Source organism: Hirundo rustica, chromosome 13 (assembly GCF_015227805.2).
Source record: "Hirundo rustica isolate bHirRus1 chromosome 13, bHirRus1.pri.v3, whole genome shotgun sequence".
NCBI classification, from domain to species: Eukaryota; Metazoa; Chordata; class Aves; order Passeriformes; family Hirundinidae; genus Hirundo; species Hirundo rustica.
The window spans coordinates 19,814,516-19,832,070 of NC_053462.1; the positions used below are offsets into that span (position 1 = coordinate 19,814,516).

The window sequence follows — 17,555 nt, forward strand, 5'->3', positions numbered from 1 at the left end:
GCGCAGGGCCCCGCGGGCCGAGTGCCGCCGCAGCTGCTCCCGCAGGTTGTTCTGCGGCACGGCCGCCATCGCGGGCCGCCCCGCCGCCAGGGGGCGCGCTGCGCGCCGGCCGCGCTTCGCATTCGGCGCCAAAACGGCCCCGGGCCCCCATTGGATGGGAGGGGACGGGGCGGAAGTGACGCACGAAGGGCGGGCGGAAATGGGGCCGTTTCCCGGAAATGGCCGCTGCGCCCTCAGGCCCGCCTCTCTTCCTCCCGGTCCCGCTCCCTCCCGGCCCCGCTCCCTCCTCGGCCCCGCCTTAGCTCCACTCCGAAGCCCCGCTCCCGGCCCCCCGGAAGCGCTTCGCAGGGGCTTGGGGCGTGCTGGGCCGCGCCGGGAGGCCGCAGCCCCTCAGCCCGCCCTGCTCTGAGCTCACTGCACAGCGCTCCGAGGACGAGGCAGCTTTATTAATAGTCAGTGACAGATTTCAGTGTGAAAGAACACAGACGGGCCCCTGCTCACACGCGGAGTAATTTCCCCAGCGCCTGGTCAGAATTGGCACCGAGGTTCTCGCGGCTTTGCTGATGGGTTAAAGAAAAACCACACGTTTCTTCTCTGTGCATTAAAATAGCCTGGGTTTTAATACAAAAAATAGCAGACATTTCATGAAAATTGATAAAAGTGTACAAATCACAGCACTCACTCATCCTTCGTTTAAAGAACAGAGAAAGTGCCTTCAAAGAAAATTTAAAAATCACTAAAATTTACACCTGGTGATTGCAAAAAAAGCCACCCGAAGGACCGGGGGAGCTCTGTGCGCCCTGAATCGGGACCTGTGTGGGTTCCCTGCTGCCCCGCAGGTGCCCATGGAGGCACAGCTGGGCACACCTGCAGGAGGAGGGAACCTGCCGGGAGCACGCGTGGGTGGGTTCGGCTGGAGAGAGCAGGCTCAGGTCGTGCTGCAGGAGCTGTGTGCCAGCCAAGCAGCGTGCCTGCAGGTGACAGCTTCCAGCAGTCACAGCTTCCAGCAGGTCGCACCTTCAGGCAGGTGACACCTTCCAGCAGGTGACACCTGCCTGCAGTCACAGCTTCCAGCAGGTCACACCTCCCGGCACAGGCGTGGTGCCTCATCCCGCCCTCATCCCACACTCAGACATGGGAACACCAGCAGTGGCTGCAGCCCTGTCCCCTGTCCCCAGCCTGCGCTGCGCTCCTACACCTGAGGAACGGGGTAGGAGGCACAGGCAGCGAGACCACACATGTTCTTGCCTCGTTCAATCAGGAAGTACCTAAAGGAGAGAGAAAGGGGTGTGAGCGAGCGTTCCCTGCTCTGGCAGAGCCAGCACAGCCCGTCAGGGTGGGCAGGCCCCTGCCCAGAGCAGCTGTGGCTGTCCCTAGATCCCTGGAGAGTGATGTCCAAGGCCAGGTTGGACACTGGGGACAGCCTGGGACAGTGGGAGGAGTCCCTGCCATGTCCCTGGGTGGGTTTTTTTAAGCTCCCTTCCAACTCAGCTCTCCTTGCCCACTGCTCTCCTCTCCCTGCCCCCTTACACCCCGAAGGAGAATTCGCTCTCAACTCCCAAGAATTCCACCGGCAGCTGGAAACACTTGTAACGCCGGAAACTCACTCAGACCTGTTCTCCCCCTTGCACAGGAGCAGGAGAGAGGAGCTGGGTGAACCAGCAGCTCTGCACACGCTGGCTGAGCCCTGGGGACAGCGCAGCTCCACTGAGCGAGGCTCTGCGGGACCCCAGGAGCGGCGTGGTGAGCCGGGCCAGCACCCACACTGGGACAGCTCCCCACAGGAGAGAGGCCTGGGGCTGATCCCACCCCGGGGGCATTTCCCCACCCAGCTCCAGGCAGAGCAGGAGCCCCTTACCCCTGCATGCCCCAGAGCCGGCCCCAGGAGTTCTTGACGATCCAGTAAGGAGTGCCGTCCTCCTCGCCGTAGCCCACGGCCAGCACGGCGTGGTTCACCTTGTCCGGGGTGTGCTCGCAGCGCGGGCTGCAGCGGAGAGAACACACACGGGCCCCGGTGAGCCCTGACCACGCTCTGCAAACACCCCTGGGGATGCTCTGAACCCCCAGCTGCGGAGAGCAGGGAGGGAGGCCACGGGAAGGAGACGCTGCTCTCTTTTTCCACTCTGAAATTATCAGCCGTAGCTGGAGTTAGGGAGTCCGTGGACTTTTGAGCTCCTGGCCCACCAAGACGAGCTACAGTGCAAAGGAATTTTCCCAGTTGAAACCAGCAGCTCTTACTGCCTCCCGGTGCTGGTTTGTACTGCCCTGAAATCCAAAGGCACCGTTTGATGTTTTGCACGGGAATAGCAAGCTCTTGGGTCTAAATATGTGTTTCCTCTGAATTTTCAACCTTTAAACTGCACTTGCTGAAAGCTGCTGCCTGTGATATGAAACAAGACAGCTCATGGTAAATGCTCCCACCTCAAGAGCATCTATTTTTAAACATTTTCGAACTGCAGCACATGAAAAGGTCAATAATGCACCTCAGATTTTCCTTTTTTCCATCTGTTAACAGCTGCTCTGGGTTGAAAGCACTGGAGGATCAATTATTCCATGCACTCTGACTGTAAATCCACAGGACAGCTGCTCCTGGAGTGTTCCTCTGACCACGTCCCTGCCCTCACAGCTCACACCTGCCCAGGACTGGCATCACTGGCTATTGGTCCAGCAAAGGCACAGAATCACCAGCTGCTCCTTCCCGAGAGCTCCCTGGGGCAGGTCCCTCAGGCTCAGACTCTCCCTTGCATTCTCCCTGCAGTTCTACCTGCCTGAGGGTTCATTACTCCAAGGTATTTTCCCTTTTTCTCCAAAGGTGCACTTTCCCCGTGCTGGGCTGTCTCGCCTTGTGCTGCCTCACCCAGCTCTCATCTCTCCCTGTGCATTGATCAACCTTCCAAGTGGCTTTTTGCCCTGCCCACGGAGCTGGCACCACGCTTGAGACCTGCTGGGTCACTTCATGTCCCAAGCTGGTTTTTCTCTGCTGTTCCTCCTCAGCCCCTGGCAGGACTGAGGCGAGGTGCTGCAGAACCTGCCCCGTGGAGAGCAGCACGGCAGGGCCCGGCTGAGCACCACAACCTGCAGAGCTGCCAGCGCAGGGGCAGGGAAGCGTGAGGGCAGCTACACTTCTCCCCGCCCCTCCGAGCCCTGGCGCTGCAGGAGCTCCCCTGACACCACGGAAAATCGCCTTGGCTGGGGTTTTCCCTAAGCAACCAGATGTGTTCAGCTGCCACAGCTGGGCTGGCCCTGCCTCTGTCCCAGCTCAGACACAGATCAGCCCTGTGGCGAGCTCAGAGCCTCCCAAGCTCCCTGACCTTCATTCCACCACAGTCTGGCCTCCAGGCTGGACAGGTTCCTAGCAAGCAGCCCTCCTCCTCCCTGTGCTGCACTCTCACCCCCTCAGGAACCGGTAAATCAAGGCTCTGTTTACTCTTTTTTTTCTTTTCTATTTTCTACTTAAAAGCAGTGTGAGAATGCAGCGCAGTGTTCCTGCATCCAGCAGGAGGAGCAGGGACACACGTGACTCCAGCCTCGCACGTTCCCCTCGCCCTCACCCCACCAAGGGAGGTGCACACACTCACTTGGAATACACTCCTTTCCTGTAGTGCATGAAGTTACTCGTCACCTCAAAGGCAAAGCTCACTGGGTTGTGCTTCCCCACAGCTTCCACCATGCCGTCCTCGTCATACTGCAAGAGAGGATCCAGGGTCATCTCCTGGCTGTGCTGGGACAGGTCCTGCAGCCAGGCCACGGGGGACGGACAACCCCGGCTTCCTGCACGTCGACAAGAACATGGGCTGTAAGAGGAGAACCGGGACTCTGTCCCAGCCTGGACGTGCACCCACTGTGGGAGGCAGGCAGGAACCCAGGGCCTGCACTTTGGCTCCAGAACCTCCTTGGTGCCACCTTCCAAAAGGTGTGCAGGAGAGCAGGAGTGTGCACAGCAGCTCTCTCCAGGAGCACACAGGCTGCAGGAGAGCAGGAGTGTGCACAGCAGCTGGCTCTCTCCAGGAGCACACAGGCTGCAGGAGAACAGGAGTGTGCACAGCAGCCGGCTCTCTCCAGGAGCACACAGGCTGCAGGAGAGCAGGAGTGTGCACAGCAGCTGGCTCTCTCCAGGAGCACACAGGCTGCAGCTCCAGAACAGGAGTGTGCACAGCAGCTGGCTCTCTCCAGGAGCACACAGGCTGCAGCTCCAGGAGAACAGGAGTGTGCACAGCAGCCGGCTCTCTCCAGGAGCACACAGGCTGCAGGAGAACAGGAGTGTGCACAGCAGCCGGCTCTCTCCAGGAGCACACAGGCTGCAGCTCCAGAACAGGAGTGTGCACAGCAGCCAGCTCTCTCCAGGAGCACACAGGCTGCAGCTCCAGAACAGGAGTGTGCACAGCAGCTGGCTCTCTCCAGGAGCACACAGGCTGCAGGAGAACAGGAGTGTGCACAGCAGCTCTCTCCAGGAGCACACAGGCTGCAGCTCCAGAACAGGAGTGTGCACAGCAGCCGGCTCTCTCCAGGAGCACACAGGCTGCAGCTCCAGGAGAACAGGAGTGTGCACAGCAGCTGGCTCTCTCCAGGAGCACACAGGCTGCAGCTCCAGCTGCAGGAATGTGCACAGCAGCCGGCTCTCTCCAGCACCTTCTCTTGGCACATCCCTGGAAGTTTGGGAACGGAGCCCTGGGGGCCTCACCTGCGTGATATTGATAACGTCCTTGACAAAGGCAATGGCCTTCTCGGGCTGGAACTTGCAGGTGCCATTCTGTGGGGACAGAGAGGAGCTGTTGGAGCCTGTGCCAGGCCCTGCTCTGGCACGGGGCCGGGGCTGTGCTGGCAGTACCTTGGCCCGGTACGGGTACGTGTCCTCCCCCATGAGCCCCTTGTTGTACAGGATGTACTCGAAGGCTTGGCTGGGCAGGCCCCTGCGGGACAACACAGCTCGGTTAGGATGGCAGCAGTTCACGAGGATGGTAATGATGGATTTGGATGCTAACACTGCAGCTTCTGCAGGGCAAAGCCATCACCGTTCCCCGCTCTGCAGAGCACTCCCACAGCCAGGGAGACAGGGAAGGGCAGTGTGTATCCCAGAGCCTCCAGAGGCACAAACTCCAGTCCGCTCCTGCAGCATCTCCCTGCCTGGGAGTGCTGGCCTGGCCCACCACGCTGCCTGGCACGGTCACACCTCATTCTCCAGATCCCTGGAGAAGAACACCAGGAGCCCTGAGGTCAGCTGCCCCACGCAGCACCAGCCTCGCATGCTGAAAGGTGTTTTTTGGTGCCCTGTGCCCAGCCTGGCTGGGGGAACGTTGAGAGACCCACATCTCCAGCAAGCAGCTGCTCCCTTCCCTGGCCACCTTCCAGAAGCACATCTCAGGAGGGAAGAAAAGAGAGATGATCAGAGAGCGCTGGTGTGGAAACGCCCAAGGAGGAGTCACAAGAAAGATGAAAGGAACCACGAGTGGCTTTGTTCAGCTCCGAGCGTCCCTCACAGAAAACAGAAGTTGTTAGAAAGCTCCATTCTCTCCCTTCTCTAGCAAAGCCAGGGGGAACTTCTCAAAGGGGAAGCTGAAGTTTCTGTGGGTTCTACACGGTGCCACGAGACGCACATGACCCGGGGGAAAAACAACAGCCAGAATTCCCCTTGCAGTCCCAGAGCCCATCAGAGCCCAGCCCATGGCTGCCGAGGGGAAGACATCTCAGATAAAAACTAACAAATGAGGAACAACACAGGCTGGGAAATGCTGGAGATTTAGTGAAACATCCTAACCTCTCGGGAGGGTGAAATTAAAAAAAGCAACCAAATCCAAAGTAGCTTCCCCTGACACGTTGCAGCCAAGAGAAGACAAAAGCCATTCCATTGTGTGGAAGGACCCTGACACTAGATCTTGAGGAAGGCAGTCCATCACAGGATGTAAGATACTCTAATTTCTGTTCTTTCTGACGCTCTCTGACTTACCCACTGCAGCCGTGGTTGTTGAAGGCCTGGGCGCAATCAACCAACTGCTGCTCAGCCTGCAGAGAAGGGTTCTGAGTCAGGGACTGTCCCACACCTGTGGCCAGAGTCAGTGACACACAAAGCAAGGGCACAGCAGGAACCAAGAGTTGGTTTGTGTGTGCAGCTGGCTGTAACAACCACCACAGCACCGGTTTAACCACGCAGCTGCCTGCCCACCCACGGGGAGCCCCCTGGAAACGGCTCCATGTCCCAGGGAGGCAGACGAGGAAGAGCTGGAGCCAGCAGCCCGGGATGCCCTGCCTGCCAGAGGCATTCCTCCTCACGCCTGCCAGGAATCCATCTCCCCCCAAAAAGGACTGGCTGAGATGTCTTCCAAAGGTCACGTTTGTTTTTAACACACCCAACCCTCAGCTATTCTGCTAAGTTGTGTAAGTGGCTACTGTCCTTCTAGTTCTTCAGGAATATAAATCCTCCGGGAGCTGAAAAAACAACATGTCCCAATGGCCAGCCACAGCTTCTTTCCCCATGCCTACTCCCGGCAGCCTCCAGCCCCTCTGGCTCCATCCCGCTCCCAAAAGGGCTCTGCCCAGGCCCAGGAAAATCTCCTACCAGGGAGAGCAGCTTTCCCGTGGCAATGGCAATAGCAGACTCCAAACAGCCCGTGGTGGAAAAGGTCCAGCAGCTCCCGCAGGCACCCTAGGTGAGGAACGGGAGAGGATCTGCTCCAGGAGGTGCTGCAGGCTCACCAGCCTCTCAAAACACTGGGGCAGAGGGGCATGGCAGCAGAGCAGAGCCTCCACTGCCCGCTGGCAGCTGTGCTTGGCCCTCAGCTCAGCCTGCCCGGGGCACGGAGCAGGGCCAGCTCCCGCAGGCACGGGCACCCCGCACTGCTCCCTGCCCACAGCCATCAGCCCCTCTCCGGGCACGTCACACACACTTCACCTGGTTTTTCACAGGCGTCACGAAATTCCCCTTCTTCCTCCAGTCGATAGAGTCGGGGTAGGGCCCGGAGCTGCGCAGGAAGTTCCCCTTGGTGGCTGAGCAGTTCTGCGAGCCAGGCAGGAGGGCTGTGGGGAGCCACCAGGCCAGCGGCCCCCGACAGCCACCCTCCCCGGGGTGGGGACACTGGTGACACTGGCCACTGCAGCAGGGAACCCCGGCCAGCCCCGGAGCCTGCACCCCTGGCTGCAGTGCCCCAGCTGCTCGGGGAGCTGGCAGCAGACAGGACAGCGTGGTCGAGGCAGCTGAAAGCCGTGAGGGTGCGGAAGAGGGCTCACCACGCTCTTACCCCAGTGCTGGTGGCACAGGATGTGACCTTATCAGAGCGGATTGCAGGTGGCACAGTGAGGGGAGCAGGCGGCACGGGGATGGGGTGAAGGCAGCACGGGGATGGGGAGAAGGCAGCACGGGGATGGGAGCAGGCAGCACAGCGAGGGATGCAGGCCCAGCAGAACCCCACTCACCTGGACCCCCTCCTGCCCTGCCCACCCGCGCTCCCAGCATTTACCTGCGGCTCACTCCACAGGTAGAGCTTTTTAAACTCCGCGAAGGTCAGATCCGAGAACTGGTTGAGGCCCACTAGAAGGGGACAAAGGGGACACCGTGCTCAGCGAGGCGCAGCGCTCCGGGCCGGCGCGGCCGCGGCCAGGCAGGCGGGGAGCTCCTACTCTGGAAGCTGTGGTTGCCGGCGTTGTGCTCCTCGATGCGCCGCTTGTTGGCCAGGAAGATGCGCAGCCTGCGCGGGTACTCCTCCGGGCCGTACCGCCGCTCGTTCTGCGGGGACAGCGCGTCAGGGCACCCCGAACCCCCGGGGACCCCCGGCCCGGCCCGGCCCGCCCCTCTCCCCGAGCCTCACCTGCAGCATCCAGGCCTTGAACAGCTGCTCCTCTGCGGGAGAGAACGGGGCCGTCAGCGGCGGCAGCGGCGCGGGCAGCGCCCGGGGGGCCGAGCCCCAACCGAGCGGGACCGAGCCGAGCCGAGCCGGGCCAGGCCCGGCCGTGCCCGGCCTCCTCCTGCCCTCCCGGTGACCCCGGTACCTTCGGCCGAGGGCTGCCAGGCGGCGGCGAGGGCCAGGAGCGCGGCCGCGGTCAGCAGCACGGGCCAGCCCATGGCCGGGCCGAACCAAACCGGGACGGGACGGGACGGAGCCGAGCCGAACCGAGCCGAGCCGAGCCGAGCCGAGCCGAACGGAGGCGAAATGGGCAGAGCCGAGCCGAGCGCGGCCGAACGGAGCCGAAATGGGCCGAGCCGCTGCCAGGGGGCGGGACAATGGGCGGGGTGGGCGGGGCAAACAGTGGGCGGGGCACTGGGCGTGGCACCGGCACTGGGCGTGGCACCGGCACTGGGCGTGGCACCGGCACTGGGCGGGGCCCGGCGGGTCCGGCGTTTTCCCGCCCGTAAAACTATCACAAACCTCGGTTCACCCTGAGATAGAATAGATTTATTAGCAAGAGGTAATCAGGAAACATATATTTTTACAAAAAAAATGGAAATATCTTTTTTTTTCTTTTTTTCTCCCAAACAAGCTGTAAGTTGAAATAGTTTTAGGACTTGAAAGAGAATTCCCATACCACGAGGTATTGCTTACAGCAAGTGTTGTGTGAGTGGAGCATGCCTGCCACTGCCGGGGAACCGTGTCAGGGACTGTACAATGTAAAAAACCCAGGTACTATTCACAGAATAAGCACTACATTACTATATCCTGCTAGCGGGTGGTTAGCCAGGATTACAGTAGATGTAATAAAAACACTCGTCATCTCTAACTCTACGTCATGGTACTCAGAGTGGGCACAAGGGTACGGATCTACAGCATATCAACAGGAGCCGGATGCAGCGAGGAGAGGCAAGGGGACGCTTCCATCTTCATCTTCCCGACTTCGGAGGGACTGGGGCAGCGGCCAGGGCCCCCCGTGCCCGGCCAGCACGAGGGCGGCACACACACAGAGGGCAGCTCACACCGAGGGACAACCTTTAATGCGTTCCCTTCTCCCACCTTACAGAGTTTGCCGTGGGATGTGACCGCCGGCGCTGTCCGAGTGAGAGCTGCTCTGTGCTGCCCCACGGCCCCGCGGGGACGCGCCTGCCCCACGGGGACACAGGGACTCGCCTGCCCCACCGCCGGCCCCCCGGGAGGAACAAACGACAAAAGTGACATCATCGAAAAGAACCCGGGACTCCAGCGAAGTGTCGATGCGTTAAACCTTAACCGGGGCGGGAAATCCTACGCGAGGTGTGGTGCGGCCTGGGGCGGGGGCGGGTTGCCGGAGAAGCACAGACTGGGAGTCGCTCCAGGGCGTCCGTGGAACGTGGCTATGTACAGGACGGTCCAGCGAGTGTACGGGCGGCCGCCGCCGCGCTCAGGAAGGCAGCTTGGGCTCTATCCGCAGGGAAGCTTCGTAGAGGGTCTCCTCGTCCATCACACCCGACTGGTCCAGCAGGTACTGCGTCACCTGGGGACGGAGCGGGGCCGTCAGCGGGCTGCCAGAGCTCACACCGCTGGGAGCCGGGGCACCCAAACCCTGGGAAACGAGGTGCTCAAACCCTGGGAAACGAGGCGCTCAAACCCTGGGGAACGAGGCACCCAAACCCTGGGAAACGAGGCGCTCAAACCCTGGGGAATGAGGCGCTCAAACCCTGGGAAACGAGGTGCCCACCACAGAGAAGTGAGGCAGCCAAACCCCAGGAAATGAGGCACCTGCCACAGAGAACTGAGGCACCCAAACCCTGGGAAACGAGGCGCTCAAACCCTGGGAAATGAGGTGCCCACCACAGAGAACTGAGGCACCCAAACTCTGGGAGCTGGGGCACCCAAACCCTGGGAAACGAGGCACCCAAACCCTGGGAAGTGAGGCACCCAAACCCTGGGAAGTGAGGCACCCAAACCCTGGGAAGTGAGGCACCCAAACCCTGGGAAATGAGGCTCCCACCACAGAGGGTGGCTGAGGGCTTTCATCTCAGCACATGTTGGGGGCCAGCATGAGGAGAGGCCAGCGGGTGCTGGCAGGGGGCTGGCAGGACACGTTCTGCTCCCTGGGGAGGGGCTGCTGCCCCTCAGAAGCTGTTTCTGAGCGTGTCCAGGGTGCAGCCCTCGGAGCACTCCCAGTCTGTCCGTCGGAGCTGCCCTCTGCAGCAAGTCCTCTGCTGAAACTGCCTGGGGGCCAGGGGGGGAGGCTGCTGGAGCCCCCACAGCCTCCCTCCATCCCCTGCCCGCTGCCAGCAGACTCCAGCACGGAGTGTTGCAGAGCCCAGCCAGGTACTGAAGGCTGAGATGCTGTGGTGGAAGAGGGAGATGAGGAGCAGAGCACGCCCGTGGCCCTGGGGACAAGGCTGTACCTTCGGCTGGTGCTCGATCTTGTAGGAGGTTTGCTGGAACTGGCGGATCTCCCTAATGATGTGCGAGATCTGTGCGGGGATAAAGCACAGGAGGGGCTCAGCCATCACCCAGGGAACCCGTCCCAGTGCCCAGGAGGGCAGGGATCTACCAGCACAGCACACTGCAAAGGCCTTTTTGTCTCTTCCTGACACTGGGAACGACCCCAGGTGTGTCGGGGGACACATGTGGCCTCCTGGTGCTGTGCAGGGGAAGGCTGAGGGGACACAGAGCTGGCCACAACCACACCACCCCAGCCCGGCCCCTGTGCCCACGCCAGGGGCTGGAGCACTCACCATCCTCATTTTGGAGAAGTTCACCAGGCCATCCTCGGTGTAGTTGGGGGTGCCCTCCTCGATGAACGCCAGGTCAGTCAGGTACATGCCCAGGTAGGGGACACACGGCGGGTCACAACTTCGGGAGTAAACCAGAAAGAAATGAGGAATAAAGCTTCCTCCCTTTGGAGCTTGGGGCAGGGCAGGGGAGAAGGGGACGACTCTGCAGTCAGCAGAACTGGAAGGATTCTCTCTAACACAGGGAGGCTCTCCTGGGGAAGGCTGCTGGTCTCCGGGGCCTCATCCCCACCAGCAGGACCTGTGGTTGTGCTCCTCACAAAGCCATGGGATGCAGGAGATGAGCTGAGGGAAGCTTTGACAGAGGGTCAGGAAGACCTTTAGAAGCTTCCATGGGAAACCTGGTCTAGTGGAAGGGGGCCCTGCCCACGGAGAGATGTGGAACAGGATGAGCTTTAAGCTCCCTCCCAACCTAAACCATTCTGGGATTTGATGATTCTGTGATGGTGATGGGGAGGATTGCTCTCTGGTGTCGGGCAGTGAATTTCCCTTTGCAGTCCCTTTTACTCCCATCTTTCCACATGCTGCACAAAGAAGCAGCTCAGCCCTGGGGATCACTTTGCCAGCCGCTCTGCTGTCTCAACAGGATCCCCTTCAGTGCCGGCTCTGGATCATCCTGGGAGCAGAGCTCAGGTCTCCCCACACCTCAGGCCCCAGAACAGCCGGGAGCAGCCGTGGGAGAGCAGGAGAAGCAGCATTCACTCACTTTTTCAGTGCCTCCCTCAGGTTCTTGAACCTGCCCTCCGACGACACCAGCTTCTGGAGCTTGTCAATCAGAGCCTTCGTCTGCAAGAAACCAAAGCGCTGCTCCGGGAGAAGCCCCACTCCCTGCGGCCAGGGGTGAAGCCCGCAGAGCCACAGGGTCCAAGGAGCCCAGAAAACCAGATGAAGGGGGTCTGTGTGTGTGTGCAGCTACAGGGGCTCTCCGGGAAAGGTCTGACCTGCAGAGTGGGGCCAGCGTCTTGTGACAGGTAACCAGTGAGGGGACAAGGGGAAGGAAAGGAGCTGTGCCAGAGGGGGATTAGACTGGATACTGGGAAAATCTCTTAATGTCTGTCCGGCCCTGGCACAGCTGCCCAGGGCAGTGGTGGCGGGATTGGAGGGATTTAACAGATATGTGGATGTGGCGCTTGGGGACAGGGGTTAGTGGTGGCCTTGGCGGCACTGAGGGTACAGTTGGACCTGCATGGTCCCAGAGAGCTTTTCTAACCCAAACAACCCTGCGATTCCATGAATAAACCCATCTCCAAGGCAGGGTCAGCCTGTCCCCAGGCCACCTCCTTCCTGAGAACAGCCCGAAACACCTTTCTCCGTTGTGTAACTCCTTTCCAGTTCGCCTCATCCCGCCCCAGCGCCACCCCGCCGGAGGAGGGGACCACCCCTACCTGCTTGGAGACCTTGAGCCAGGTTTTCTTGAGGCGGAAGATGGCACTGCGGTTGAGGGAGGAGGTGATCTCCAGCACGGCGTTGTAGTTGTGCAGGCAGCGGCAGATGTCGGCCACCGCCACCCACTTCTCGATGGCGCTGACGCGCGCGTTGATCTCCTCGTTCCGGATGATCTCCGACGCGATCAGGTTGCTGACCTTGGGGAGACGCGGCGCCCGGCCCGAGCCTTAGCAGGATTTTGGGCACAGCCCCCTGTCCTCCAGCCTCGCAGCAGGTTTTAGGTTCCGCTGTGCTGCCCGAGGCAGGCATGGCCCGTGGGGCAGGTGACCCTCACACCGTGGGGCTGAGCTGCCCCCTGTGCCCACCCCCTGTGCCCACCCCCTGTGCCCATCCCTGTGCCCACCCCCTGTGCCCATCCCCTGTGCCCACCCCTGTGCCCGTCCCCTGTGCCCATCCCCTGTGCCCACCCCTGTGCCCACCCCCTGTGCCCATCCCCTGTGCCCAAAACCCTGTGCCCACACCTGTGCCCACCTCCTGTGCCCACCCCCTGTGCCCACCCCTGTGCCCACCCCCTGTGCCCACCCTCTGTGCCCACCCCCTGTGCCCATCCCCTGTGCCCACCCCTGTGCCCACCCCCTGTGCCCACCTCTGTGCCCATCCCCTGAGCCCACCCCCTGTGCCCACCCCCTGTGCCCATCCCCTGTGCCCACCCCCTGTGCCCACCCCCTGTGCCCATCCCCTGTGCCCAAAACCCTGTGCCCACCCCTGTGCCCATCCCCTGTGCCCACGCCCTGTGCCCACCCCCTGTGCCCTGCGGCTGCACCTACATCATTGAAGTGCTTTGTGTTCTTCATGATGTACGGAGTCCTCTCGTTCTTCTCCAGCTTCATCCAGCCTTGCCCAAAGAATTCTCTGCAAACAGCAGTGCTCAGGTCAGCTCTTGTTTCCCAGTTTTGTGGGATGCCCAAGCCCTGCAAGCTCCACTGCACCCGCACAGGGTGGGGATCCCGGGGTCTTTGCCCCCACGCTGCTGGAAAGGGAGCACACGGATGTGGTGGAAAGCGTGATGGTTGTGGGAGAGTCTCCCTGAGCCGATTACCTCAGGGACACCAGCAGAGAAGGCATGGGATCAGGACTCAAATCTGCACTCGGGACAAGTCTGGGCTACCGGCACTGCCCGGGAAGGCTTTGCACTCTGCGGGGTCAGCCCAGCCAGGCCGCCCGTGGGTGACCAGAGCCACCTTTCCTGACCCGTGGGGATCACTCACTCATATGGGATCTTCTTGAAGACCAGGTGATCCAGCAGCGTCAGCTGTTCTGCGATCTCCAGGGCTGAGTGGTTCTCAAAGGGTTCTGCCTTGACCCCCTCTGCCTGCGGGACAGAGGAGCGGTGGGGCTCACCAGGCAGGAGCACGCCGAGAGCTCCCACACGCCATCAGCGCAAACCCAAAGCCAAGGCCAGGCTCCTGAGCCAAAGGCTTTTCCCCAGCAGAGCCGGGGTGTGCCGTGCTGGTCCAGGGGCACCCCAGCAGAGCCGGGGTGTGCCGTGCTGGTCCAGGGGCACCCCAGCAGAGCCGGGGTGTGCTGTGCTGGTCCAGGGGCACCCCAGCAGAGCCGGGGTGTGCCGTGCTGGTCCAGGGGCACCCCAGCAGAGCCGGGGTGTGCCGTGCTGGTCCAGGGGCACCCCAGCCCTCACCGCGCCCGTACCGAGCAGCACCAGCTCCTCCCAGCCTTGGGAACCCCACGCATTTAATCACGCAGCCTTTTGGCTCTTTAATTAATGAAGCACCCAGGGATCCCAGCTGGAGCACCACTGCCCCTGCCCAGGAGGGGCAAGGGGGCTCTTCCAGGGGATTTCCAGAAAAGCAGGGGAACGAGGATGAGCCCTGTCCCCACTGCCTGGCTCTGGCCAAGCAGCGCTTTCAGACACAGGCAGGGCTCAGGGTGACACCGGGGGGTGACAGCCAAAGCCTGAGGTCCAGGCCTGCCCGGGGTCACTGAGTGTCCTCAAACCAGTCACAGGGACATCGTCACCAACACCCTTGGTCACAGCTCAGGCCAGACTCGGCCCAGGCTGGTGCCACTCCCTGCAACACCTCCACCCCCGCCGCCTTCGGGGGAAAGATCAGCCACTAAAGAAACAAACCCCACCGGCATCCCGCCCAAATAAACCCCACACTGCCCTGATGACACAGAAGAGCCCCCCAAGATCAACACACACACACACGCAAGAGCCCAGCGCAAGGCGACAGCCCTTTGCACCATCCCTTGGGACGGGGATTGTGAAAACTCCGGCAAACAAACACAGTCTGGGCTGCTCCACAGCTCCAGGGCCCTGGAGAGGCTGCAGGGGCGCTCGGGGGTGCGGCTGTGGGGCACAGCCCCAGAGCCCGGGGCCAGGTGGCACCAGTGGCACCTGTGCAGGGCAGGGGGCTGCAGGCGCCCGCCGAGGGTCAGCACAGCGCAGCCCCCTGCCCACCATGTGCACCCCAAAACCCAGGGCACCCTCACGCTCCCACCACCCCTTTGGCTGCAGGTCGCTGCTGCCCAGCCCGAGGGGCAGAGCGAAGCCCCCAGGGCTTTTTTGTTCTCTCCTCTTCAGAGGAAGTTTCCAGAACATGTAGTTATGGGCAACAGCCCAAACAAAGCCCAGGAGAGACTGCCCCCCCCCCCGCCCAGAAGCCACCAGCAGAGCCAGGGGACAGAATCTTGGGTGTTTGAGGTGCTCCAGGCCAGTTTCAAGTGGCTCTTGTGTTCTTGTGGGAACAGGTTTGGTTGGGTTTTTTCAGTGCAGAAGGGCAGCAAGTGCTCTGCAGCCACTCTGGGGATCTAAATCCACGGCACATCCCCAGGGCTCTCTTCCCGGGGAGCAGCACCGAGCCCAGCTGAGCCAGAGCCCATCACCTGCAACTGGAGCAGCTCTGGGGACACGGAGGACACGATGGGAACCCCTGGGGCGTTCCCACGTCCCTCCAGCAGGCACTGGCAGCAGCAGGCAGGTGTCTCGGTGCCCTCTCGAGCCGCTCTGCTGGCTGCAGGGGAGCTCTGGGCCTGGACACCCGCTGTTCCTCGAGCTGGGTGTGCCGGAGCGCCGGGACCTTTGGCTGCTCCCCTTCCACCACCCCACACCCCCGGGGCAGGCAGGCAGGCAGGGAAGGAGTATTTACCATCTGCACAACCTCCTCCAGGGTTATCTGGTTGTCCCCTGGATCCTCCTGCGTCAGCGTCCTGTGGCACAGAGAGATGTGATTAGTGCAGCCGGGGAAGCCGCAGACGCCCGGGGCTGGGCACGGGTGAGGCGCTCGGCCTGTGCTTCACGAGGCTCCCTCAGTGCCAGTTCTCATTTTAAACAGAAAAACGCTCCTGAGCCGAGGCCACGCGGCCCCACGTGTGTCAGCCCTGCTGCAAGAGGAGCGCCGTGCCCTCCGCGTGGGGTGGGCACCCCCTGAGTGCCAGAGAGCACTGCTCAGCGCAGCCACCGGAGCTACGGGAGTCACCGGAGCCACGGGAGCCATGGGAGCCACGGGAGCCACAGGAGCCACGGGAGCCACGGGAGCCAGGGGAGCTGCGGGAGGCAGGGGAGCTGCGGGAGCCAGGGGAGCCACGGGAGCCACCAGAGCCACAGGAGCTACGGGAGCCACGGGAGCCGTGGGAGCCACGGGAGCCACAGGGGCCACGGGAGCCACGGGGGAAGCTACGGGAGCCACGGGAGCCACATGAGCCATGGGAGCCACCGGAGCCAGGGGAGCCAGGGGAGCTACGGGAGCCACAGGAGCCACGGGAGCCAGGGAAGCTATGGGAGCCACGGTGCCACCCCGGGACCCAACAGCACCCGCTGGGCTCGACGCTGAACCGTGCACCAGGGGATCACACCCACCACGCTCTGAGGCTGAATGCAGCCAGCAGCACCCCTCCACCTCCTCATCTTCCTCCCCGCGCCCTCCCAAGCCCCTCCTGGAGCCCTCGTGCCTGCTGCCACCGCAGGTGAGAGCAGGGACAGCCAGCAGCTGGCAGCGTCAGCCGAAGCCACCTCCCGCCCACAGCCCCTCACCTTATGATGTTGGCGGCCGCTTTCCTCTCCTGCGTCAGGAGCTCGGGGTCGTGGATGACCTCCTCGAGGAAGCCGATCACCCGGAACTTCAGCTCCTCGTTGGTCTCAAAGTCCTGCCAAGCCGTGGCATGGCTGTGCCGGGAGCGACAGCGATCCCGGCAGAGCCGCTTCCGACACCCGGCGGGGGAAGGCGCTGCCTCCTCCCGGCAAAATCCCGGCGCAGGGAGGCAGCAGGCTCACTCAGAGCTGTGCGACTTCCAGTGCCAAGCAGCCCCGCTCCCACTGCCCCCAGTCACCGGCGCAGGCAGGGACAGGACGGCAGGGACAGCTCCCAGCCCTGACCCCATCCTGAGCACCCCGACAGGCACCAAACCCAGAGTCCCCCTCCTCCGCACCCAGGCGGGGGCTGACGGCGGGCCCGGCTCCCCTCCCCTGCACCGCAGCTGTGCAAACACCGGGGTGTGAGCCCTGTTCCCCTGCTCCTCGCCATCTGCACCCCTTTGCCTCATCCAAACCCCGATGCCGAATTGCCTTCTGCGCTGAATCCTGGCTGAGCTGCCCAGCGTGCAGCTGAATTCCTGCCGGCGGGGTGGGAGGGGGAGAGGGAAGGAGCCCCTGCCCACCTGCGAGTGTTTGGACACCCAGTGCCGCAGCACGTTCAGGACGCGGTTGGTGGCCGCCCTGCGGATCACGAACTCCTTGTCCCCGTTCCGCTGGTCCGTCGGGAAGCCTGAAACTGCCAGAGCCCCCTCAGCACACACAGCTCCCTCAGCAAGGGCTCACGGCCGCCCCGGGGCTGCCAAAGGAGCACCCCCTTCCCCAGCACCCCTGAGCTGCCGTGTCCGGAGGCACGGGGACACCTGGGGACACCTCTGAGCCGCGCGTCCCCCGGGCAGAGCCGGGCCCAGACTCCCGGGACACGGCCTGGAGCAGGGGCAGAGCTCTGGGGGCTCCTCCCGGCCGGAGTGTGCCTGGAGGGGAACCCCACCGGGGAGGGTGGAAAGGGGCAGCGCGGAGGCGCTCCCGCGGGGCGGGTACCTGCGCTGGCCAGGGACATCCTGCGGTACTTCTCCTTGGTGGGGGTGCCCTCGTTGGCCCCCGCCGTGGCGATGGCGAAGGCGGAGGTGGCGGACAGGGCGCTGCGGGCGCCGTCCAGGTCCCGGCAGGACGTCATCACCATGCCGTTGTTGTAGGAAAAGAGCGAGAAATCTGCGGGAGGAGAAACCCAACGCCCCCGTGGGCACCGCCGCTGCTCCGGCAGGGCCCCGCGCGCGCCAGCCCCCCGACACACGGGCACCCCCCGGACCTCACTCGGTACCTGAGGAATTTTTGCACTTGACGGACTTGGGAGTCGTCGGAGATTTCGTTGGGGAAGCTTCGGCTTCTGCTTCATCGCTGTGGTTGGGATCTGTGTCCGACTCTTCCCTGACAGACACCTCTGAGCCTGGGAGG

General features: G+C 62.6%; 2 protein-coding genes across 4 annotated transcripts in view; both read right to left on the bottom strand.

Annotated features, from left to right (window-relative positions):
- Window positions 1-514: 514 nt before the first annotated feature.
- Window positions 515-8,148, bottom strand: CTSH (cathepsin H). The gene is made up of 12 exons (XM_040077809.2): window positions 7,981-8,148; window positions 7,800-7,831; window positions 7,612-7,717; window positions 7,452-7,522; window positions 6,887-6,991; window positions 6,554-6,640; window positions 5,945-6,000; window positions 4,829-4,910; window positions 4,682-4,750; window positions 3,579-3,685; window positions 1,859-1,984; window positions 515-1,268 (listed from the first exon to the last, which is right to left on the bottom strand). The coding sequence occupies exons 1-12, from the start codon at window positions 8,051-8,053 to the stop codon at window positions 1,193-1,195; spliced, it is 990 nt and encodes a 329-aa protein (XP_039933743.1). The 5' UTR covers window positions 8,054-8,148; the 3' UTR covers window positions 515-1,192.
- Window positions 8,149-8,362: 214 nt separating this feature from the next.
- Window positions 8,363-17,555, bottom strand: part of RASGRF1 (Ras protein specific guanine nucleotide releasing factor 1) — a 29,708-nt gene continuing 20,515 nt past the window's right edge. For 2 of the 3 annotated variants that reach the window (XM_040077714.2, XM_040077717.2), the window contains exons 16-27: window positions 17,422-17,547; window positions 17,142-17,312; window positions 16,727-16,839; window positions 16,104-16,216; window positions 15,220-15,280; window positions 13,321-13,424; window positions 12,880-12,964; window positions 12,052-12,249; window positions 11,373-11,452; window positions 10,610-10,727; window positions 10,277-10,345; window positions 8,363-9,393 (exon numbers count right to left, since the gene is read on the bottom strand). In XM_040077714.2, coding sequence (XP_039933648.1) covers window positions 9,301-9,393; window positions 10,277-10,345; window positions 10,610-10,727; window positions 11,373-11,452; window positions 12,052-12,249; window positions 12,880-12,964; window positions 13,321-13,424; window positions 15,220-15,280; window positions 16,104-16,216; window positions 16,727-16,839; window positions 17,142-17,312; window positions 17,422-17,547 — 1,331 coding nt within the window. In that variant the 3' untranslated portion in view covers window positions 8,363-9,300. The remainder of the gene's footprint in view (window positions 9,394-10,276; window positions 10,346-10,609; window positions 10,728-11,372; window positions 11,453-12,051; window positions 12,250-12,879; window positions 12,965-13,320; window positions 13,425-15,219; window positions 15,281-16,103; window positions 16,217-16,726; window positions 16,840-17,141; window positions 17,313-17,421; window positions 17,548-17,555) is intronic. The other variant, XM_040077715.2, reaches the window with a different exon arrangement.

Excerpts from the sequence above, each read along its gene's own strand:
- CTSH (XM_040077809.2), bottom strand. The coding sequence starts at position 8,053 with ATGGGCTGGCCCGTGCTGCTGACCGCGGCCGCGCTCCTGGCCCTCGCC. Across the intron at positions 6,001-6,553 it reads CGGGAAAGCTGCTCTCCCTG|GCTGAGCAGCAGTTGGTTGA; the intron begins GTAGGAGATTTT and ends CCTTCTCTGCAG. Across the intron at positions 1,985-3,578 it reads AGGAAAGGAGTGTATTCCAA|CCCGCGCTGCGAGCACACCC; the intron begins GTGAGTGTGTGC and ends TCTCCGCTGCAG.